The sequence below is a fragment of the Sinohyriopsis cumingii genome, chromosome 5 (genome assembly GCF_028554795.1).
Source record: "Sinohyriopsis cumingii isolate HCF-2022 chromosome 5, ASM2855479v2, whole genome shotgun sequence".
NCBI classification, from domain to species: domain Eukaryota; kingdom Metazoa; phylum Mollusca; class Bivalvia; order Unionida; family Unionidae; genus Sinohyriopsis; species Sinohyriopsis cumingii.
The window spans coordinates 87,027,079-87,053,539 of NC_142965.1; the positions used below are offsets into that span (position 1 = coordinate 87,027,079).

The 26,461-nt window shown below is 34.3% G+C and overlaps 1 protein-coding gene across 5 annotated transcripts in view; it reads left to right on the top strand.

Moving 5' to 3' along the window:
- LOC149799678 (uncharacterized) overlaps positions 1-26,461 on the top strand; it is a 258,855-nt gene that overhangs the window by 78,511 nt on the left and 153,883 nt on the right. For all 5 annotated transcript variants that reach the window (XM_089959030.1, XM_089959026.1, XM_089959027.1 and 2 more), the window contains exon 3: positions 3,045-3,139. In XM_089959030.1, coding sequence (XP_089815156.1) covers positions 3,045-3,139 — 95 coding nt within the window. The remainder of the gene's footprint in view (positions 1-3,044; positions 3,140-26,461) is intronic.

A 26,461-nucleotide genomic window follows, 5' to 3' on the forward strand; every position in this document is an offset into this window, starting at 1 on the left:
CATTAGTCTTGATTTTCAGCAACATATTGCCTCTAACATTACAGCAGTAATATGTTGGCATTGTGGAATATCTTTATCTGTTCTTGAGAGAGATAAAAATTTATTCTCTTCAAGGGTCAAATCTGTGAATTTACTATTTTGTTGTACTGGTACTGACTGTTTTAGCTTGTTTTCCAGGTCAAGATATTGCCAGTCACAATGCCAAGCAGTTTTTCCACACTATTCTATATTCATTGCAGGATTACTTGGTAGTTTTCTTTCTCCACTTTTAATTGGGCTTGACTATTAAATATCATGACTTTTAACATAGCACCTTTTATCATTATACCAGGGTACTCACACCACCTGTTTATTTTAACCAATTTCTGACAATTTAGTGCTGGGCCAGAATGTAAATAATGTATTTTCTTCTTAGAATTCTTGGGTGTGCAGCTAACAATTGATTCATCTTTCCATGGACTGTCTTGAAACTTGGTAGATACTATTGACAGGGCACATATCATTCTGTCATCACACTTTGATACATGTTACCACAGTTGTGTCCCTTTTGGGTGTTAAATTTAGAGCAGATTATAGGGAAAGTTTTAGTCACATTATGCCTGGTAATTGAGAACATATTAAGTATTATTTTATACAAGTTTTGTTGAAAAATGAAATGATTATGTTAAATATGATCATTGTTGTTAATAGTACCATTCTTACACAAGGCTTACAAAGCGCTTAGATCTGCATTCCACATGTGTGTCACTAGGTATAAATATCTAACATAGTACAGGTATTTAGGGGCAGTGTTATATGACAAGGTGTCACATGTGTGCTTTATTAGTTAAAGAGCCTGCAGGCTGGTGGTAACTCTAGGTGCTCATCTAGGAAGTTTTAAATTTCATGTGGAGAAATAAATGACCAGGGCATACAAATCACACAATCCCACTAAAATAAGTCCTCATGGAAACTGGCTACCTGTAGTTAAGAAGCACAGTAATGCCTCCAACCCTAAGTTGAGTTGACAATCTGTCATTTTAATTGTAGACAGAAGTCTTAATCTGTCGATCAGTCAGTGTCGGTATAAGATTTGAAATATAGAGTTAGAACCAAGTCATATAGGATTAGTTAAATCGGTTAGTTCTGGAGCTGAGGTCTGTTCATCATAGTGATGTCATGGATGAAGTCTTCAGTGTATATTTGGGTAAAAAAGACTGTTAATGAGTTACAGAATGCAGACATGATGAAATTTTATGGAATGTACCAGCTATATTTTTAATTCCTTATGAATATGAGCATGCTGTAGACAGTTGATATACCCACAGTATGAAATGTTTATAAAGAAGTGCACTTAACCAAAAATGAAGAGTTCTGAGCTAATTTGTCCAGGGTAAACATGTGCACAGCCAAACACTAAGTCATAATCCAGAGTTTGATAATTCTTACAATTGCAGCAAGTTCTTCCAATATGTGATGAATTGCCCTGAAACATTGTAGAAATGAGGCCAACATAGACACGTCATTATGTCACCATCCTCTGATGTATTATTCCAGAGTTACACCCCTTTTTGAAGTTAAATACCATATTTGATCATTCCTGCTTGTGCAGCTGGTCCTACAGCTTTGTGCTGAAACTTGGCAGGCATTATTAACATCAGGCAAACATGTTTTATTGTAATACTCCATTGAGTTGTTTGGAGGTAAGCAATCTGTTCTTTTTGAAAATTGCAGTTTAAGTGTCTGTTGGTATGTTTATACATACTAGAGCTGGATATCCTGAAAAATTTGTATACTGTGATATTTCTGAACATATCATGATGAATGCCATGGTGTGTCTAAGTCATATTGGGGACCAGGAATTTAATCTTCTGGGGCATGTGCCTGACACTCTAAAAATATAACAATTCCATCGGCCAGTAGCTGGAAAAAGATATTTTGCTTTGATTTATTGCAAAACAACACCATATTGGATCAACTTTGTTATTTGAAATAAAATTAATTATCTTGAGATAAAATAAAAACAAAATATTTCAGCTCTAAAAGAAAATCACAGTCCCTCCCCCCCTCAATTATATGGTCAATTCATTATAGTTAATATGTGTGCTATGTCTGTGTTTGTTGTGTATGTTGTCAACTACAAACTGTAATTAAAATTGTATGATTAAACTTACACTATTACTTTTGTCATGTAAAATACATTGTGTTGAGACACTGAAGCTTACAATGTACAAGCTACATTAGTGATATTACATGCTGGGAAAATTTGAGTGGGATGCCAACATCTATGCAAGATATTTATCAGAGGGGCAGTAAATATAAAACACATTGACTCACCAAATGAGAACTTTTTTGTGGATTTGAGAAATTACATCAAATTTAAATAGACAACAAGTGCTCTCCTGAAAATCTTAGGATATTTTGGAGTCTTAAAAGGAATATATGTGCTTAATACATTAACATATGCAGGTAAAGAACTTTAAAAAGAAGACTTTTTTCCTATTAAAATTTTTTCCCAAAAATTTCAATTAGGCTCATAACTTTCAGAACATCTCATTTAGCCACCAATTTGAATGTATTTAAAGGATCATAAATATAATTATATTTGTAAGATTCATAATTAATTTGTGACAGATACAACTGTGTGGTAAAATAAATGTAATAATTATTAAAAATGACAACATCCTATTAACATCACTAAATTCATAAGGTTATTGGGAAATTTCTGTATATTCCATATTGATGGAAACTACCAAAGCACAGGTACGGTGAAAAAGTACCATGTTACATACCACTGGAAAAAAATACCATTGTAAACTGGTATGTACATTGGTAATACTGTGCAGCTCTAATGCGTACATTCTGCCAGCACAGTATTGCATGTTTTTGCTTGCACCACTAATTGAAGAAGAGGAAGGAGTGCATCCCTGTCCTTTGGACAAATGTCTGGTCTTAAAGTTAAGTCATTGTTTTATACTTGTTGTAAAGAGCCTGTCAGGATGTTTGCTATTTTATTTCAATGGGCATATTGCTATTAAAGTTTCTGTATTTAATTTTCATTTCAGCCCAGACTCTATGTTCATGAGCTTTTAGACATTGCAGCATCTTATTTCAAGTTGAAGGAAAAGGAATACTTTGGTCTTGCCATTCTGGATGAAACGTAAGTACATAACCAGAAATTAAACACAAATTCTCGTGTCCACTGACACCTACTGTATTGTCTAACATTTAATGAGAACTTGGGTATAATAAGTTATTTATAAACCCTCAACCCTCAAACCATTTTTTCTATAATGAAATGTATTACCAAATATTCAAAATATAAAGAGCTGGATACAACAAAATAACATGCTTTTTTTAAAAGCTCTTCTGGTCATTAGACCTAAAGAGCTTCTTGGATGGCCTGTTGTCTGTCGCTTGTTTGTACATTAGCAGAAGTTTGTTATTGTTACTCTTAAATTTCTTCGAGAATTGCCATGAAACTCAGGTACACACATTCATCTCAAGGTCTAGTTGGTCCTAAATGAAAATGGTGCTGATCAAACATTCAGTTTGAAAATCTTGTTATTGCTACTCCGCCAGAATTGATGGTCATATTGATATAGGATTTTCACCAAAAGACTTCTTACCTTTGGTTGATTCTAAATGTAAATGGTACCAACCTTTTATCAGATACGGCTGCCACAGTGGCTAATTTAATAATCTTGTCCCCCAAGAACATCGTGTATTAGTAGGAAAGTCAACAATTACATTTATTTGACATCATGTCATATTGATTTTAGTATGTAGTATTTAGTATTTCAGTATGCTAGGTTCAATGATTGCTCTCCTCGAATGGAATTTTAAAAAAAACCCAATCAAATATTACATTAAGATGTGAGACCTAGCAGGATCATAGTTGAGAACCGTGTGTCATGGAATGGTTATTTTATTGTGAAAAATAAAACATTGTGAGTAAAATTGAATCGGACTAGACATTCTTTCCAAATATCAGTACAATTTCTACCCATGGGCATGAATGTCTCAGTAGGAACCAAGGCATGTTTTTCTTGATCATGACCTGATCTTTTGACCTAAATTTATATGCCTGACCAAAATGTAGGATTCACATATTTCTCTCATGGTCCATTCTGTGATGTGTAGTTGAAGATTTTATGCCGATTTCTACAAAATCACACAGAAAAATCAACCAAATGGTTGAAAACTGGGCATTACCTGCATTATTTCATTAAATTTCCCCTTTTGTACTCTGAAAATTCTTCTGTTTTTCTCAAAAGGAATAGGGGAATTTTCCCCTAATATAAAATTGTAGAATAGACTTTGTTGTAAATACAGTAGACAGGCCTTCAAATCCAAGCAAGTGATCATTAGCTCTGACAGTCCACAGTTCCAAATAAGCTTAATTTAAGTCAAACCTGCCTTTTAAAGTTTCATAGATAAATGCTCATGACTATATGGCTATGGACAGACACACATCACTCATAAAAAAGTTAGTACAGTAGACATTATTTCAGTTTCACTGGACAGTTTATTTGGTTAATTTTCATCCAACAATGACCTATTGCAGAAAAATGAGAATAATTTTAGACTTAAGATACAAATAAAAACAAACTAATGAAATTTGTGTAGAAAGCATGAATGTGAGATTTTGACTGTGGCAATCAGGTTAATTCCTTATACAATTGGTGGCTTTTATACTGAACCAACACTGCCACCAACCTTTTTTATATTCATTTTTGACAGCAAAGAGTTATTTTGAATATTTTCCTGTGACAGCTAAAAGAATCAGCATGTGCCTTATGCATGAATAAAGTTCACTAGTACTATAAAAAATTAGCCTACTTTTCATCACCCCTCAGCCATCTCGATTTTTAGATATTTACTTCTGTAGCAGACATACGTAAATACATAAGTGAAGTCGGCTGTTCATCTGCAGCCCAAATTAACACATTCGATCTCCAGTACTAGTCTGTGAAAGGCAGTTTAGAGCGTCCGCCTCGGATGCGTGAGGTCGCGGGTTCAAACCCCGGCCAAGTCATACCAAAGACTTACAAAAACGGTACTAACAGCAGCCTCGCTTGGTGCTCAGCAGTTAGGACTGGTCAGCCTGGTGCCAGGATAATGTGACTGGGTGGGACATTATGCTACATGTCTGCGGCATGATGCCTCAGTGCTAGACAGCACTGTAAACTGTCACACTGCAGACATCGTAGCGATATGACTGAAAAATTGTTAAAGCTACGTTAAAAAATCTAAATCACACACACGCACACACAGTCTGCTCAGACCACATTTGTTGACTTTGCACTGAATAAAGTTTACCTCATTTGAAATGTTCTTCAGATACTAAATTTGCATTTGATAATGCATGCTTCTTTGGTGTTATTGCGTATCATCAAATGGTGTTTTTGAATCAGTGTCATATAATGTTCCCGTCCTGAAAGCATGTATTAAAATTTAATTTCATATTACCATGCTTCCATCATGAAAGCATGTACAGGTACTCCCTGATATATGTAAGGGTTATGTTCTGTTCGTGGGACCTCTATGTATATCAGTTTTGACCTAAGTTCTGCTACATATGGTTCTGGCATCATGGTGAAGGGTTACTTCAACAAAACACAATAAAAATCCTTAAGATTATGAAAAAATGAAACAGAAATGATTTACATTTACACAAGAGGGGAAGCACAACTATACACTGCAGTTGCACTCAATTTGAAGATCAAAAACAGTCTGTGCACATATTTATGGTTCATTTCATATTTACGAATGTATGTATGTTGCAGTTTACATACCTAGGAGAGGGGGCCCCGAGTGGTATATAGCGCTCTCTGTTACGGATCACTGCCATCTCACCTCTGTCTGCGTAGGTTCGAGTCTCGGATTCAGCCAATGTGGGTATGTGAGTAAGCTTGCCAGTAGCTTCTCGAGGGTCGGTGGTTCTTTCCATGGATTTCTCGGGTTCTTCCTCCACCATTAATACTGGCCGCCATGTATAGCCTATCGTGTGCTGAAAAATGGCATTAAACCCTACAACAACAACAACAACAATAACCTAGGAGAGTATCAGTACTCAATTTTAGTGTTTATAAAAAGTATATGGATAAAGTATATGGATACTACACTAAGCTTCCTGGGTACATCAGTGGTTTGAATCCAGTACCCAGCTGACTACTAAATGACTGCAAGCTTTTTATCAGTCAAGAACAAACTACTGTACTTTTATGATTGAAACTTTCAAAACGTCTGAGTATGAACATAGTTTATATTGCATATAGTCAGTATAATACAATAATATTTGCTGTGAATGTTTTAAATTTGTTTTCCCCCTGTTTATACTTGATATCCTTTGTAAGTTTCCTGAGGAATTAAATATAGTACAGAATTTGAATCATCAAGTAAGAATTATGTATGTAAAATTTGTCAGTATTTCCTGAAACAGTCAACAAAGCTTAAACCTAATGCCTAGGTTAAATGCAGTCAGCAGTAGAGAGAACAATGACTGTGTGATGTTTAAATGCCACCATAATGTCCAGCTACTGGGTATTTAATTCCTGGAGAGATCATCAGAACAATTAATAAAGAGCGAATTTATTCTTCACCTTCAACATTCGTATCACGAGTGTTATGCTCCGAAATCCATTATCTCAAGTTTTGACCTTGCAAGGAAAATAAATGTGTTGACCTAATTCATTGATACAGGCATAAAAAGATAGTACCAATAGAATCATTAATGTAGTTTTTCGAATTTTATAAATTGGTTTGGTGTTAGAATGTTAAATCTCGGATAATTGTGAAATATTAGCTGCAGTTGGAAAGATAGCAGACATTGTCTGCATCAAGCAGTATTTATTTAATGACATTTATATGCTACCCATTTACATATACCGGTATGTACGTATTTATGATATCCTGACATCCTACAAAGCACATGCTGTTTTGTTGATTGGCACACATGAAAAGGATGTATGCCTGCATTCTCATCATTTTGCGTCAATGTTAACCATTTGTGGATGGAATTTTGCATGGAAGAAATGGAAAAATGGTATAAATAGTTACAAATTTGCAAACGGGTTCAATTTACATGGTATTTTACTTTAAATCAATGTAAACACAGTTCAGTTGTCACAACTGATTTTCAAGAGCTTTAGTTTTTCCAGCCTCACTTGCTGCATGATAACCAGTTTTATTCATGTCCATGTTACATACTTTTTAAATCTGAAGTCTTAATGATACCTTTTCTTATTGGATTGAGGTTGATTTCATAATAGTGGTTTTTTCAGGATTAAAGGAAGAGTTGTAATGTGCAATCAGTTTGAAGAAAAAAACATTTCTAGGTTACTATTCCAGTTGTACTTATCTTTTCATTTCCAGATGTATGTTCACTATATTCAGTCTGTCTCTTGAAAGAAATGAAATAAAGGAAGAAAGCACACAGGGTGGTGGTATTATTAAAATCTGAAAATATTATTTCAAAAACCAATTTTTATTGTACGGAGATTAAAAGGCAGATGGCACTGAAGAGGCATGTGATGGCAGTGATGTCGATGCCAATTATGATGAAAATATAGACATTTTTGTGGATAAAAATGAAATTTTAGGTAGATGGGGATCATGATGTTGACTTGATAGCAATACATCTGTAAATGATAACTGGTTAATGAGTTTTATTTACTCAGATTTTACTGATGATAAAGTCTTGGAGGGTTTTCTAGATAACTGGACAGTGGAGAATTTAACTGCTGGTAATGTTTGCCCATATAACAAGGGAGGAGTAATGATTCATCACCCAAACCAAGCTTTATCATGTCATTATTTTGATCATATATGGGATCAAGATCTTTGGCAGCATTTAATCAGAGAAACGAACCTTTACGCAAGAAACCCCTCCACCCTCTGCAGCAAAATGGACATGAGTTGTCATATTCCGACTATGAGGGCATTTATGGGCTTTTTTTGTGTGCATGGGTCTCCTACCCAGGAATGAATGTTGGACTGAAAAGGTATAGCATCATGTTCCGTGATAATATTTCAATTGAATATGGCATTACTTGCACCTGCAGAAGAATGAAGCTACACCACCACCAAAACCTGACAAACTCCTGAAAATATGTACGTTCCAGAATATTTGAGTTGGGAAGTTCATGTCGCTGTATATGGGTTGTTTTCACAGGTGTCATGATTGAGTATGTAAATACCCAGAATGCAACACATGTACGCTGCCATTTTGATTCCCTAAGAAACCTTTGTCAACATCAGTCATCACATATATTCAAGATAAAAATCTGATCTAAGTGTTGATAACGATATTAACTTCATCGAAATGTTTGATATATGATACTTGAAATTAAGTGTTTCTTTAGAACGAATGACAAAGCTGGAAGTTCCCTGGCATATATCGAAAGAATGAACTGTGAAGTTTAATCGCAATCATAAATATTGCTATCAAATAGAAATGCAGTTACCTTTGACAAAAAGAATATTGCTGTTTTAAAAGAATCTATTTTTGTATGATGTCCCTAGGATTCTCATCTTGTAAGAGTATTTTCAGATTATTATCTTTGGGATGCATTATCAGTTACAGAATTAGAATTTCATAGCATGTGTATTTTGTCTGAACTTTTGTGTACAAGTACTTTTCACGAAAATAAGTACTTGTGCCAAAGACAGCTGACAAACCAGTTTTAATTAGTACACTAAGATATTGTATTTGTGGTGGAGATGATGGGTAGAGGATGATATTGAATGAAAGCATGAACTGTTCAAAGACGTTTCATCATCAGTGTGTTAAAATGAAATGTACCTAATGGAACCTGACTTTGTGTCAAATGTAAAAACTGAGTATTCTTGAAATACTTTTAGAAATGAAGTTATATATTAACGATTGGTCAGTAACCAAATGATTGATTTCAGCTCATGAAAATTGAAAATCATTACGTATTTCCATTTGTTTGTGTATCCATTTGTTTATGCATCTGTTTATTGATGGATCTCTTTGTTTATGAAAGATTAACAAAGATTATTGAAATTTCAATGTTTTATTTGAAGAAAAAAGGAGACAAGTCACACATTCAGTCTCATACAGTTGACATGCACAACAGAATGTAGCGTATTAAGATATTCTTATACATAAAATGAGATTTGCCTTCATACATATGTGGGAAGAATAATGTTGCTAGGTGCCAATTTGTATGGCTCAGGTATCAAAATGGCAGATAACGAAGTGCACACATTTTGTGACATGAAAAATAACAGCTACAATGGTGATGCTACTGTTGATGAAAATATGGAGAAATTCAATAGTAGATCTTCAGGCGTACCTGCAAAAACCCATAAAATTAGGATTCAAGGATCGATCCCATTGGTGAAAGTACCACAGGGTGATATGCACATATTTCAGGTGTACATAGCAAAAGAGGGGTACCATGCAGGAAATGGTTTGCACACAGTGGTTATTAGGACACTTACAACACCAGAACATTCGGGTCTTTTTGGTGAATTTCTATACAAGCCCACCTTGCTTACTAAACTCCACATGAGTGGCATATGTGTGTTGAACAGTTGGCCAAATTGTAAATGTTTTTCTACAGAGCTTTTGTTGAAAGAGTTAGTACTGCCAAGAAAGAGAAACTGTTGTATTGTACATGGATTAAGGATGGACACAACACCAGTCATAGTGCTGTCAATCTGTTCAGATTCTAGGTTCAGTCAGTCATGGAGCTAGTAATTGTAGGAGAAAAAAACATCTGTGAGAGTTCCTAAAAGTGTTGAGGATTTCTGACACACCTGAGAGTATAGATATTCCTGACTAGATGCAGGGATATTACATGATTTAGCTGTGATCTAAGACTGGTGAAGAGGTTTATTTTTGCACCTAATGATGGCAGTCATTGTTACATTTTTGAATTCTGTATCTGAAGTATGTGCATATTATAAAATCTTTCCTGGAAATAAACAATCCCCCCCTCCAAACAAAATGCTGGTATTTTTACTGATTATGGAATGGAAATACTTAAGCAAAACAAACTATCCAATGAAAAATATGTCTCTACTGACTCTCTGATTCTCACATAAGTAATTTTAATACAATAATACAACTCAAATTTTAACATTCTAAACATATTATGATAAATTTTTCACAATCATAAGCATAAAAAAAGGCCCTACATTTTATGTAATAAGAAATTGGGGATAAAATAAATATTTCAGAAAGAAATTTTGCATTGAAAGTAAGTTTAAATAATAACAAATTTAAAGTTTACTAGCTTACTTATCGTCATCTTAAAAATGTTTTTGAAATCTGAAAATTTCAAGTTAAAATAAAGCACAGATCTTTATAGAGAATTTCATTTTTTAAAATGGTATATAACTTTGAAAAAATTATTTGAAACACTTGTCCTGTAAAGTCAGATTGATCAATTACAGCATTCTCTAATATACCATGGTTTGAAAAAATGTACAGTTCTACACAGCCTTCTGTCTGATCAACATTACAGCATTCACTAATATACCATGGTCTAAAAAATGTACAGTTCTACACAGCCTTCTGTCTGATCAACATTACAGCATTCACTAATATACCATGGTCTAACAAATGTACAGTTCTACACAGCCTTCTGTCTGATTGATCAACATTACACCATTCACTAATATACCATCGTCTGAAAAAATGTACAGTTCTACACAGCCTTCTGTCAGATTGATCAACATTACAGCATTCACTAATATACCATCGTCTGAAAGAATGTACATTTCTGCACAGCCTTCTGTCAGATTGATCAACATTACAGCATTCACTAATATACCATGTCTAAAAAAAATGTAGTTTTACACAGCCTTCTATCAGATTGATCAACATTACAGCATTTACCAGGGTCTAAAAAAATGTACAGTTCTACACAGCCTTCCGTCTGACTTTTCAGTATGAAATAGTTATTATAAGGACATATTGTGTAAAGTTTGCAATGTTACATGTACCCCACTGATTGCTTCCAGGGAGTGATACTCTGTAAGTGGATTTGACATAATATTTCTCATATAAAAGAAATGTCACAATGACTTGTCTGTAAGAATGTCAGTGAATGGAGAACAAAATGCTCCATCATACATTAATTGTACCTGATGATGTAATAAGACCATGATCAGTTCCAGAAATGTGAATTGGGAATGTAAAATCATTTCATGGATTTAACAAGGGACACAGACAAACCAAATTAAGGGTATGAATCCAGTAAAACTGCATAATGAGGATGTAAAAACATTCTGTTAACTTGATTCTTTTAAGTCAATGATTATTCATTTTGGAGACTCCTTTGATGTATTTAATGATAGTAGTGAAAAAGATTGTATCCTGTTAATGATCAGTTTTCATATACTGATTAATCAATATAGTAAGTAAGATAGGTTATCTGCAGCCTCTGTTATCAGTCACAACATTATTTGGATATTTTTGGTGATATTACAGAAATGGAAAGACTAGATTTCATCAGTTTGCATTACATCTTTTGTGGAGCTTCAAAAAGCCATGGCTGTAACAAAGGAGATGACAGTTACAATGACCCAAATTAGGAATATGAGCACAATAAAACTGCAAAAGAAGGATATAAAAGAAATCTTTAAAATTGATTAATATTTATTTGAAGAGTCCTCTAATGTGTTTAAAATATTTGGTGTCAGAGCAAAAATGGTATCCTGTTACAGTTATGTCTCCAACCAATTAATGATTACAGTTCATATATTGATCGTAATGATCAATACAGCAAGTAAGATAGTTTTTTAGGTGTCTCTGTTAGCAACACAATCACAGATATCAATTGGATATTTGGAGAGATATTGAAAATATTATGGGACTAAGATCCTATTGGTTTCTAAAATTGAATCTCCATTCATATGGAAACAAATTGCCCTTAATCTGGTATTTCAAAATTAGGTAACAGGAGCTACTAAAATTAGAATGAATTTTTTTTTGTACAGTATTGCAGCCTTCATGGATATAGCAGCTCTCTCTAACTATTGATTGAACTGTCTTTTTAAAAAAAGCTAGTTTCTCATGTAAATCTGTTCAACTTCCCATTATAATAACTGGTAATGTTTCCTCAACTGCTATTATCAAAAGATGTAATGTTTCCTTTCATCATTTCTCTACAGTCTCAAGTAGGATTGTTGTGTGTAATACATGTACTTTTTACCCAATCAAGAGACCAGAAAGTGATGAAATATTTTATTTATCTGTGCACCACCATGTTTTGATTTGTCTTAAAATAAGTTTTGATTTATATAAGTAAGCAAATTTTTTATTTATTTGTGTAAATACACTTCTCATGCTGTTTTCTTCCTGTTATTACTTTAAGAGCAAGGGTCTCACAGCAGGATGGGTACAAGCTACAAAAAAGGTGAAATGTTCCAGATCATTTAAAGAGATATAGTTCCAAAATTAGCACATGTTGAAGATAAGCCTCACATTTGCTAGTGAACCCTTGCAGTGGTAATGGACTGCAAAAAATAATTCCATTTGTGTGAAGCACAAGTTTGCAAGAGTTAGTTTTCCATTTTCAGCATGACTTGGCACTCAAGAGTTGGTTCCCTTTTATCAGTGTGTGTAGATTTATTATAGTTATCTCCCTTTTCTATTTGGAAGGCGTGAGGGATGGAATGCCTTCTATATCACAATTATGGTTGATTATATCTTTTCATAGCATTTTTAAACTTAGGAGAGATTATTTTTGTTTATTAAGGTATTTCAGTTGGGCAACAGATTTCTGCTGAGTAGCTTCTTTCAATGGGGTAAAATTCTGCTACAAAACATTTGACTTGCTACTTATTAAAGGTTGTTTTTCGCTCTACGAGACTTGAAAGATTGGTTTTTGCTCTTTGTTGTTGTAGTTGTTGTTGTAGGGTTTAACGCCATTTTTCAGCACATGATAGGCTATACATGGGAAAATCCTGGAAAGAACCACCAATTCTCGAGAAGCTACTGACAAGCGTTCTCACATACCCACATTGGCGGAATCCGAGACTCGAACCTACGCAGACAGAGGTGAGATGGCAGTGATCTGTAACGGAGAGCGCTTTAGACCACTCTGCCACTCGGGGTCCCCGTTTTTTGCTCTGAGACTTAAACCAATTATATATTTCCTAGAATGAAAAATGAAAATAAATTGAAAGACAATTTTAAAAAATTCACCATATTGTTGAGAAATTAATTTAGTCAGATATCATTGGCTCACCAGGTTCACTAAATGAGCTATTCTGTTTATCCTCATAGTCAAGTGCACCTTTATCTTTCATCCATCGTACACTCCTCTTCTCTAAACCTCTTGAATAGAAACCAAATTTCACAGATGGCATCACTTGTGTATCACTTTAGTACAGGTGATAATGATTTGCAAGCAGATATGAGTACCATTACTTAAAATAGAAGAAAAACTTGAAATAATATCATCTCAAACACTGCTGAGAAAAAAAATTGACCATATTTTATAGAAAACATCTGGCCATAAAAGGCTTTTCAGATGTGTACAAATGGTGCTGATCCATAATCAGATTATTAAAAACAGGCTTTAAATGCCTTTTCCAAATACTGCATAACAGAATGTGACCGAATATAATTGAAAGCATCCTAGCATGACTGGTCTCAGTTTTTTAGAAATGCTGATCTTTCATCAAGTTTGGCTGCCATGGCTAAAATGGAAAGCCCCTCAAATTACTTCTTCTAAGCTACTTTACAGAATTTGACCAAATTTGACTGAAAACTTTTCAAATTTATTACAGTTATATCAATCTGCAATCATATATATCTACCATTGCTACAAATGTATAAACTATGAAAGCAAATTTGTCTTTAAAACTGTTTAGCAGAATTTGACCCCAGAAAAGCATTCTGGCATAAAGGGCTTTCAAATTTATACAATTGATGCTGATCCCATCTAATATAGATTTCATTGCTCACAATATACAAACATTTTAACAATTGTATCTGAAATAAAAGATAGCCCCAAAAATAATTGCTCAGTTAAATGTGACCAACTTCAATTGAAGCATCTTGGTATGGAAGTCTTTCAGTATTGAGAATGCTAATGTGCTTTCAGAAGAAGATAATAAATTGCCCCAATTTAGAAGCAGCTGTTTTGATAATAAATGCATATATAAGAGCATTGGAAGAATTCCTACAAAAAAAACATTCTGCTGACTCAGATTTGTTTGCCCACTATTCTTGTGTTTGGCTGTTAATCAAAGAAAGATAGGTCCATTTTTAGTTTCATGCATAAAACCAAAAAAACGGGGTCTGTCTATGTTGGAATCATCTTTGTTAGCCAAGGTTCCGATATGTCTAAACCCTATCTACACCTTGGCAGATTGATCAGATATTTCTGTGCTTTTGGTCTGTGAATTTCACTGGATGCAGTGGCTAGCCACCGTGTCCAATCAAAATCAAGTTGTTCAGATTTGAAAACTGTTCCTTCATGATCAAGACTAGGCAAGCACAAAACTAGGACTCATAAATAAACAATTTTCCACTGCTGGGCCATGTTTTCACTCAAATACACTTGTAACGGCTTGTCTTTGGTACGTAGTCATACTTTCAATGTTAAACTTAAAAAATATCCTTTCGAAGCGATTGCCTCCACCATTTTCAGCCCGTGTACAGTGCACCACTGTTACACATTATTGGTTAGTTGGCATTACGTACAAGGGAGGCAACTCATGAACTCCAATAGACGTCACTCGGACAAAGCACTGAAATATCTGATCGATCGTCCAAGTTGTAGATAGGGTTAATATAACCTTGGTTAGCAAAAGATGTTTTGGAATAAGATTCATATTTACTCAGTTTTAACAAAAGTGAAGGAAGATTGAATGACATATCGGTAATCTTGTTCCGTCAAGAAAAAGACCATGTCAGCATTGTTGAAATAGCATGATATAGTACATATAGGAATGTACGCTGTATATAACTATTTAAAAATTAGAATTTGGTTTTACAACTGATCATAATTTGTGAACAGTATGTAAAGGAAAGCATTATTGAATCATGCTTCTACACTGTGTCCAATAGGTAGATACAAATATTGAGAGAAATAATAAGCATTCTAATGAGTGTGACGTTAAATACTGTTACCATTAAACAAAGTGAAATGTGAGCAGATCAAAACATTTAGATCTTTTTTTTTAATTCCTTTTGTTTTGTTAGGAAAAATTTATTAGGGCAGCAGGCATAGAGTAGGACTGGATAGGAAACTTGAAACGAATCTGTTATTTGTAGTCTTTGGCAGATATCAGTCAGATGAGTGATTACAATTTAGAATATACAGTGACTAGTGTTTATTCATGAATCATTTTTGCCTTTGTACTATTTTGTTCTTGAATAAACTTTGATCTCTATAGGGTTGTTCTGTAAGCTATCAATACTTTATGATGTCATATACCCACTAGGCATTGCACCATTGACCATATTTTTTTTGTTGACAAACATGATACAGCATTATTGTTTTTATCTTTATCTAAGTGATAACTTTTGTGTGTTGTCCAAGAGAGACTTTAAACAATTGTTGTGAAACAATGTTGTTATGGAAATTGGACTGACTGTTCCTGCCTTTATGCATTGTTTAACCATGCAAAGATGATGATGATGATGATAACAGCAACTATTTTAAATATTATTATCATTATTATTTGTAATTTGATCATTGTATGATTCATTGCAAATCTTTGTAAGTGAATTACAAGAATAAATGACATTTTAATGATAAAAATTGTTTAACTCTGCCCATTTTTAGTAGTGAAAGAAAAAACAACCTAACCCTGTTAAAAATGTTTTCACCATAGAGCTCAAGCTATTTCATCAATGAATTGTCATTTTATTACAAAAGTGATACTAAGACCTGAGGGCCTGGAGTCATAAAAAGACTTTTAAGTTCACATAACCTTTTTACCATGCACTTAAAAATGATTAAACAATAATATGTTGACTAAAATTAGGGTGGAGGTGGGGCGGGGGTCCATATGTAATTTCCTAACCAGGATGTTTTATACCCAGCATTTGTAGACATGCTATTGTATTTTCCGTTAACATTAGTTGAATTTAGAAGAAAAGAGTTACTAATGTTTATATTAATGTATTGTTATTAAAAATGAAAAAGTTGAAATTTTAAAATTGTTGAAAGAACAATAAAACAATATAATAAGAAAATTTTATAATGAGTATAAATTGGATCTTAAAATAACAGTTTGTGTACATAAGTATTACAGTGCATTAAATCAGAAGAGTAAGTTTATAAATAGTGTTAAGGAGATGTATGAATAGAACAGAATATTCGTACATATAGGTTGTTAGGCAGCAAGAAAAGTATTTACAAAGCAATCAATCACATTAATTTCTGCTTCATTATTTTGACTTAAAGCTAATTCGCTTTATCCACTTCCTCAAAGTATGGTATTTTATAATTTCAAATATTATTTTCTGTTTTCCAAAACTGCAGCTACTTTATATTTATATTTTTTAGGTAGTCATTTGTGACATCACACAAGGGCCATAGCTAAACATCCCTGTTGGGTGGGATTGTTGCACATGTGCATGACCCTGCTATGTAAAATAGTCTTGCCAACCTGACTGCTTAAAAAATAATGACCTATTTATTCTATCTGTCCTGTGTCACACTTGGTTTTTCTGCCATTGGAGGATATAGATGTATGGTAAAATTTTGGAACTTTTACTTGACATCTACTTTGATAGATCTAGATGGGTGGTTCATGAGACTGGTGTTAGATGGGTGCATAAACAGGTAAATCAAACCCTATTTTCAGTGTTTTCAAATTAAACACTTTCATTTTTTATATAAAAAGACAATTGATGGACTCCAATCCATAATACCTTTTTGGTATGTTTTTTTCTCTCATGTATTTTATATATTTGCCTCTACATATATAGATAATTGAGGGCTATAAGAGAAATAAGCTTTTATACTGATTGTATCAGCCTCATAAAGTAAGGACTTTATTATTGTTATTATTACTATTATTATTATAAGTTAAGAGGGTACACATTGGAGTGGGGGGTGGGGTAGAGATTGCAATTTTAGGCAAGTTTTAAACACCCCTTCACAAATTAAACCTTCATAGAAAAAAGTCCAGAACGATTATTCTCCATAAATGGAATACTGGTATGCTATTATCTAGTTGGCACATAACTTTGGGAGGCTATGGATTCATGACCGTAACGATGTAAGTTTGTGTGTGTTTTTGGATTTTTAACATAGCTTTAACAATTGAGTCATATCACTACGACATCTGCATTGTGGCAGTTTATAGTGATGTCTAGAATTGGGGCATCATGCTGCAGACATCTGGCATCATGTTCCACTCAGTCACATTATCCTGACGCCAACCAATCCTATCACTAACCTCTTAACACATTAACCCCTGGAGGTTTTTGTCATTTTTGCCTGAAATTCAAGTAGGAAACACATTTTGATAGCTATTTCATAATACATCTGAAAACAACAACTTCCAGTTGATCATCCAATAACATACTGCATAGTTGTGTTAGAAACATCATTTTTCATTGGCAATTTGGCTCATGCATGAGCAGAAGGGTAAAAGTTGGATTTATTTTTTTTGCTAAACGGAACCATTATTTTTGTTTCGAGACCACTCTTCATTCCAAATGCCCATCTTATCCTACTGTTTGCAAAGGTTCATCTGTCTGTTTGCAGTTCATACCGGTTTGCCTTAGATCTGCATAGCTGCCAACCCTCACGAATTTGGTGTGAATTTCACGACTTTTTCAGCGATTCACGTATTCACGCCACAAGCCAAAAATTCACGAACTCTCCAATTCTCAATTATTTTAAATCTTTAATAAAATAACTGATTTCTTGTTAAGCGCTAGTCATGATATTCACATTTGCCGAAACGGTCTGGCACTGCTGGTCGCAATATTAGTAGAACTACAGCCGATTAGTACAGTTGGCCCGGTAGCAAGCATTTTAGCCTATTTTAATCTCTATGTATAAGAGCAGTTTTACAAATGCTTTTGGGGGCCCCGAGTGGCCGAGTGGTCTAAAGCGCTCTCTGTTACGGATCACTGCCATCTCACCTCTGTCTGCATGGGTTAAAGTCTCGGATTGGGCCAATGTGGGTATGTGAGAAAGCTTGCCAGTAGCTTCTCGAGGGTCGGTGGTTCTTTCTGGGGATTTCCCGGGTTCTTCCTCCACCATTAATACTGGCCGCCATGTTAAGCCTATCGTGTGCTGAAAAATGGAGTTAAACCCTACAACAACAACAACAACAAATGCTTTTGAGAGAAACTGGGGCCTAATCGGATTTTTGCTCCGCGCATGCGTCACCAACACTGATTTGAGTTACCGTTTGGCATTTCATGTAAGATCTTGAAAATGTCTTCACCACCAAGGAAAAAGAAATGTATTGCTCAAAAAGTGAAGTTTAATTTAGAATATACATGATATGGGATCAGTTTGTAGCCTCAACCACAACTAATCAAGTTGAGGCTACGACATCATAGCTAGGTTGCAGAGACGATATGAGGAAGCAAATCGGTTGCAAAAAACACGTAGAAGTTGGGAAAATTAAGAATTCGCAGATTTCAGCTCTGGAATATTTTAAGCCATTGGCGGAAGACCTGCAAGCTACCAACGCTGAAGCATTATTTGTGAGTTTTCGTGTTGAACACAATATACCTTTATCAGCTGGAAACCATGCTAAACATTTGTTCTGACCAATGTTCCCAGACTCGAAAATCTCTTCCAAATTTTCCTGTGGAAGAACCAAAAGTGCTGCAGCTCATGTGCATTCCTCACAGCAACGGTGACAGCGAAAGAGTATTTTCTCTAGTGAGGAAAAATAAGACAGACTTTAGGGCCTTCGTAGCTGCAGAAAATTTGTCAGCAATTTTAGTCACCAAGATCAACCAGCAGGCAAGAAGTCTGAACTGTTTAGAAAACAAATTTATGATCAAGCAGTTGAGGAAGTTCAAGTCTGCCACAGTATCATGTCTTGATAAATAACCACAAGAACAAGTGAAGTTTATGAATACCATAATAAATAGAAATGCAGATATATTTCTGCATATATGTAGTGTTTAGTTTTATATTGTGATCTTGATATATTGTAGTATTGACGGTCAGAGTGGATGGAGTTATTGTCATGGTAGTTTTCACTAATTCATGTCCAAATTCATGACTTTTTATCCCTGTTTTCACTGATTGTGAGCCTGGAAGGTTGGCAGCTATGGATCTGAGACCAAAAAGTCTAAAATCCGGACACAAAATCGATTCCGACCATGGGCAGATTTTGGGTATAAAAAAATCGGGTCCAAAAAATGAGGTTTTTCCCTCTGTATTTTGTAGTGCAACTAGATATTCCAGATTATTTGGTATCATTGTAGAGCTACATCTGTCTGCCTTTCTATAATACCACCCAATTTAGTGTATCTTGCATGACCATGATGCTACAGAGCTCGGCAATAGGCTACTACCTCCTGCCACGTTAACTCGTCTCCAGGGGTTAATGTGTTAATGATGAGCACCTAGCAAGGCAGCTGTTAATACAAGTCTTTGGTATGAGTCAGCCAAGGTTCAAACCTACTTCCTCATATATCCAAGGTAGACACTCTAACCACTTAGGTCACTGGTGCGGTCTGTGATGTAAGTAATAGGTAATAAAGGATAAAGCTATATGCTTGCAGATAGAAAGCAAGACTTGTCATGACCAAACAAAATGAAAAATTCAGCCATGATCCACTTTCCCAAAACTCAGAACTCTGGCTGCTTGACAATGTATTATTTTCCTCCTCAGTTTTGCCTTTCATTTAACCTTTTCACAACGGTGAGAGAGAGTTTATGATTTCATGATGACTCAGATGACCACATAAGTATTCAATACATTATGGTTGGGCAAATATGGTAAGTGAACCAGCAATCTGAAATGCAATTTTGCTTTAAAAAAGAGTAAACAAACATAATAAACCAATTTCCGATTGTACTTGTCCAGATGTATGGCAGGTTGGTGAGTAAAGTTGCAGAAATGTCACTTGCATGCATGTGCGTGCACATACACACACACACACACACACACACACACACACACACACACACATGCATGCACACACACACACACAGTGGCTTTCTCTGTCAAAAAGATGTATTGCAGATTTACCATTACAGTTTTATGTTGAGATTCATTTGTTCTGAAGTGTTGACCTTTACCCCTGTTACCTTTCAGAGCCTCTGGTGCTTTTGACTTGTTACAAATAATACAAACAGCTGTGTGCCCTGCCTACTTCAGGAATGTGAACCATGTGGACTGTTGTGTATTTAATGAGTCTCCTCATAGGCACTCTCTAACTACTTGTCCTCACAATATTGATTTAACCATACATTGGCATGCCAAGCTGAGATCTTAAACATTTCATCAATAATTCTGTTCTTAGCAAAAAGGCAAGCATAGGACACTGGACTATTATCAAACATGATACATTTTTAAGTTCACTGAATTATTAGGCATCACTGTTTATGACAGACACATAGGACTTTTTTCTAGTGAGGTATGTAAAAATATGCTTTCATACAGACATTTTTCTTCATTGTTTAAAACCACTCGTGTGCATATCAAGCAAGTTGATTATTGGGGATCTTGAGGATGCATCAGCATGATCATTCGGGGGTCTGCACTGGTGCATGGAAATGGTTACTTTTGATCGTTATTTGTTCCTTATTCAGTGCAGGACTTTTTGTAATGACAGAAGAAATGGATAACACATAATGTGAGGTTAATGATGCCCTTACAGCTAAAAAACAATGCTTCACAGAAGCAAGGAAGCAAAGATAAGAACAGATCATACTAGAAGTTTATTGGTTCCTTGCAGTAACTGGTGCAGATCTTTAAATGATGGAGAAGCTTTTCTTGCAAATTTATTCAATTTACAGTGTACCTTTTATGTACAATATGAAAGAATTTACATTTTTATGATCCATAATAGGTAATTATTAAGAATTAATTTTGTTGATTTTTGTACAAGTCTTTATATTTTTATTTGTACCATACAGCCAGTATTTTGCTGGCATGATGCTACTGCTACTACTACAATTTACAGAATTTTGACATCTTTACCATTTATCTTGCAGTATGTCATGTTTCCATTGATTTAGAATGGTTTGTCTTTGTAAGGTTTGTGTGCCATTCTTTGTTTTTAAATTTTTAGAAATTTTAACTTATTAATACTGAGAGCTTATTTTATTTTCATTTAAGATGGAATAGAAGACAGAGTTTCTTTGTAATGTACATGTATTTCCAGTTGATTCCAAGCATGTCCATTTGAGATACTTTTCTTCTTTTTTTTTCTTCAAGTTTTGCCTGGGCATGAGCACTTTGGTGAAATTTGGGGTTCTTTTATTTCAATTTTTTTTATATGTTTATTTGACCAGAGATTTTCACCGATTCATTCTCCTTTTTTTTTAGAGCTTCCAAATTAACTACCCAGAATTTTGCATAGGTTAGTCAGTCCTTGGCTAACGAAAAGAAGTAAAAAATTAGACAAAAATTCTGGTTCTGTCTGAATACATTCAATAGATACTCATATAGGAGAAATTGGTATTTTGTATTCATTTTCAGCTCTGATCATGAAGATAAGACAAATCTGTATATTCACTTGTCAGTCACAGAAAATTGTGTAATGTTTTTGGTTAAAACAGTTTCATTTGTTTATATTTCCTAAACCCTTTGAGAGATTCTTATTCTGTTTGGCATGAGTCTTATGATGCTGAGACAATTTGTTCAGTGACATGTTTTCTTGCCCTAATGACCATGGAGAGAAAATGTGGCCACTAACTCTTAATTTAAGTAAATACAAATATTAAGTAATTACTGATATTATTCAGGAGTAAAAGAAAATAATCAGTGCTTGGGAGATTGAGACAATTAAAAATTAATGACACTCAGCTAGTTTTCTCAACATGAAAGCCCAGTCTAACAGCAGAAAAATATTTCTTTAAAAATGATAATGTCCAAAATTGTGCTCTTTCTTGTCAGTTATATACCAGAAACAGAATAATCATCAAAAACATTATGAAATATGGAAAAGGTATTTTTAGATACAAGTGGTATTCTGTTTTTTTTTTTTTTTTAAATATCTTGTCCATGGGAGCCTGGAACAATAAAAAATAAATGCGGGGCAGCTGATTTTTCCACTTTAACATTTGAGTATGGTAACCAAAAAATATTAATTTTGAATAAATGATAGGGTTCAGAATTAATACTGGATTTGATTTATTTTTTACTGACAAATATTTTATGATTAAATTGGCCATTAGTTGAATGTTGGGTGATTGGTATTTGTAAGAAGCCCAATAATCTACAGAGTATTTGTAAGAAGCCAGACGAATCTACATAGTATTTGTACTATTATATAGAGTATTTGTAAGAAGCCAGACTAATCTTCATAGTATTTGTAAGAAGCCAGACTATTCTACAGAGTATTTGTAAGAAGCCAAATAATCTACAGAGTATTTGTAAGAAGCCAGACTAATCTACAGCGTATTTTTAAGAAGCCTGACTATTCTACAGAGTATTTGTAAGAAGCCAGGCTATTCTACAGAGTATTTCTAAGAAGCCAGACTAATCTACAGTGTATTTGTAAGAAGCCAGACTAATCTTCATAGTATTTGTAAGAAGCCAGACTATTCTACAGAGTATTTGTAAGAAGCCAGACTAATCTACAGCGTATTTGTAAGAAGCCAGACTATTCTGCAGCGTATTTGTAAGAAGCCTGACTAATCTACAGCATATTTGTAAGAAGCTTGACTATTCTACAGAGTATTTGTAAGAAGCCAGATATTCTACAGAGTATTTGTAAGAAGCCAGACTATTCTACAGCGTATTTGTAAGAAGCCAGACTATTCTACAGCGTATTTGTAAGAAGCCAGATATTCTATAGCGTATTTGTAAGAAGCCAGACTAATCTACAGCGTATTTGTAAGAAGCCAGACTAATCTACAGCGTATTTGTAAGAAGCCAGACTAATCTACAGTGTATTTGTAAGAAGCCAGATATTCTACAGCGTATTTGTAAGAAGCCAGACTAATCTACAGTGTATTTATAAGAAGCCAGATATTCTACAGCGTATTTGTAAGAAGCCAGACTAATCTACAGCGTATTTGTAAGAAGCCAGACTAATCTACAGCATATTTGTAAGAAGCCAGACTAATCTACAGTGTATTTGTAAGAAGCCAGATATTCTACAGCGTATTTGTAAGAAGCCAGACTAATCTACAGCGTATTTGTAAGAAGCCTGACTATTCTACAGAGTATTTGTAAGAAGCCAGACTAATCTACAGTGTATTTGTAAGAAGCCAGACTAATCTACAGCGTATTTGTAAGAAGCCAGACTAACCTACAGTGTATTTGTAAGAAGCCAGACTAATCTACAGTGTATTTGTAAGAAGCCAGACTAATCTACAGCGTATTTGTAAGAAGCCAGACTAATCTACAGTGTATTTGTAAGATTCACCCAGACTATTCTGCAGCGTATTTGTAAGAAGCCAGACTGATCTACAGCGTATTTGTAAGAAGCCAGACTAATCTACAGCATATTTATAAGAAGCCTGACTATTCTACAGAGTATTTGTAAGAAGCCAGACTAATCTACAGCATATTTATAAGAAGCCTGACTATTCTACCGAGTATTTGTAAGAAGCCAGACTATTCTACAGAGTATTTGTAAGAAGCCATACTAATCTACAGTGTATTTGTAAGAAGCCAGACTAATCCACAGATGTGAATGTTCAGAACTACAAACCCATTAGGATATATCCATAGAGAACAGACTAACTAATGTTCGTCTTTTGTCAACAGACCAGCATAAGGTAACAGTTTCTTTCATCTTCTAGAAACGTGAAGGTCTGTGGTCCATTTGCATACTTTTTTTTATTGGTCTGTTGAACAGATGGACATTTTGCTGTAAACATTGTGACAGTTCTTTCTGGATTCTGACTTGAACTAAATAAATACGGCTAGTTCGGACAGTTGAACCAACCAGAATTGTTTTTGCATACTATACTGGCATGTGGAGAAACAAAAATAAAAAAATGACAACCTGTTATTTTAGAAACAGGATTGATATTATTGAATTAAATATAATGTGAACTGTAATGGTGTAAAGAAGGATATGGCAAAGGGTGACCCAGCTACTAGAAAGCAAATGTATTACAACACCAAAGAATTTAAAAAAACAACAACCAGAAAATGTGCAGTTATCTATTATTTCCTGATCTCAAATAGAAGGAATAACTGTGCATACTTGTGAAACTTTCAGTTAGCTGGACTTATGACTGATGAATTTCAAGTATTGTGTGCAATTATGACTAACCTGTTTTGTTTGTGTTGATTGTCATCAAACTTAGATCTTCATCAATTACTCTGTAGACTTATACCACATTTTCCAGACACAGGACCAATAATTACTACATTAGTAATACTAATATGTAGAATTTGAACTGGTTGATTCTTTGAAGCTTTTCGTTGATAATTTTAAGTCTCAAATAATTAATTTGAAGAACTGTGTCGAATGTTTAATACCTTGAACCAGAGACCAGTATCATTGAAAAGATCTATTACTTTTTTTTTTTATTCTAATGAAATTTATAAAAACTTTAAAATGCCGAGAAGAAATGAATCATTGTTTCAGTGGAGATTTCTGCTTGAGGTTTCCTCCTCTGGTAGTGATTTATGCAACAGCACATGTACACAGACAGAAATATACACAGATACATACACATGCATACAAGTAAATCAAATAAAGAGATAAATCATTCATTATGAAAAGCATACAGGGTGTATTCTTAAACAATGTATGTCAAACTTTCCTCCAGAGCATGGGCCAGATAGTGACCTAAATGTACCTATATGATCTAAAAGTATCTGGATAGCCTGCAGGCCATAGTTGCACAAGCCTGTCTGTCACGATTATAGCAATCATGTGAGCAGTAGTTTACTGGGCAACCAGATTTTCAAAGCAGTGACATCCAGAATAACCATGGATTTTCAAAATATTTATACCCTGACTCTTAATAATCAATCTTTTTCACTGTCTGTCCACAGGGCTTTTTTTTTTGCCTTGTGTACTTATTGTCATTTTGACAGCAGCCAGGACACAGTGGCCAGAAGGTCATTGGGGTGCATGATACCATCAAAATAATTTGTCATTTTGTCACTTTTTTCTGCTATCCTAATTGAAAAAAGGTTTCATGGTCTTTCATTATCTAACCTGATGATATTTTGTGACAGCAACAGTTGACAGTTTGTAAATCAGAGTGACAGCATACAAAAAAAACCTAATATTTCTATGATGGGGTTAAACCTTTCATTTATGTAGAGATAGTTCTTGTCATCAGTCACATTTCTAACAAAGGAGTTTCTAAATTTGTATAGTCCTTTCAAGAGAAAACAGGAGAAAGGAGGCAATACAAGTTGTGTATGAAATATTACATTGGAGATTTTAGGAGAGTGCCAGTTATTAGTTATATGAAAGAGAATTCTGTAATTTACTGGGAAGTTTTGCAGTTGAACAGTCTGTGGATGTAAGTAATCAGTATTTCACTTCATATAATCCTGTAAAAAGAGAGTTCAACTTAAACTTTTATTTCATGTATTGAAATAATAATAAACACTGAAGTGCTCTTGGATGTTTGAAGGTATCATTGTAGACATGGTTGTAACAGAATAGATAGAGCTACAGATTGTAGAATTTATAACGATGATAAGAGAATGAATTTTATTTTCTGTTTTTCTGTCCAGCGTACCAATAGCTATATCAGAACTTAATAAAATTGTTGAAGTAACAGATTGTAGAATTTATAACGATGATAAGAGAATGAATTTTATTTTCCGTTTTTCTGTCCAGCGAACCAATAGCTATATCAGAACTTAATAAGAAAATTGTTAAAGGCACCCATTTATGCTTATATGTCTTCACTTGTGTGAAAGTTGCAATACAGATATTATAATTTCCTTTAAGTATATTTATGAAGCAGTTAATATCAGGAAGATATCATTTTGGGCAGGGGTCAGCAACCTATGGTACACATGCCACAAGGTGGCATGTTGAGAAATTTTGTGTTGAACACGAAGGGCAGCCAAAAATCTTGATTGTAACATTGTTACTCTCTTCTGGTGGCAGGCAATCGTTAATTTTTAATTAATCCGGAAAAAAGGGGCACGCTATATAAAATAGGTTGCCAACTCCTGATTTAAGGCCTAACTCATGATCCTGGAATATGTTTGAAAATTATAATATTTTACTATTTGTCCCACAGTTCTCAATATATATAGCCTTCTGTATACAAATTATTGGCAATAACATAACATAAATACATCTTTGTAAGTAATTTCATTTGAAAAAACCATCTGTTTGACGAGATAAAAATTATTTTATGTGGTGCCAATAAGACATCTAATGGCTGCCACATAG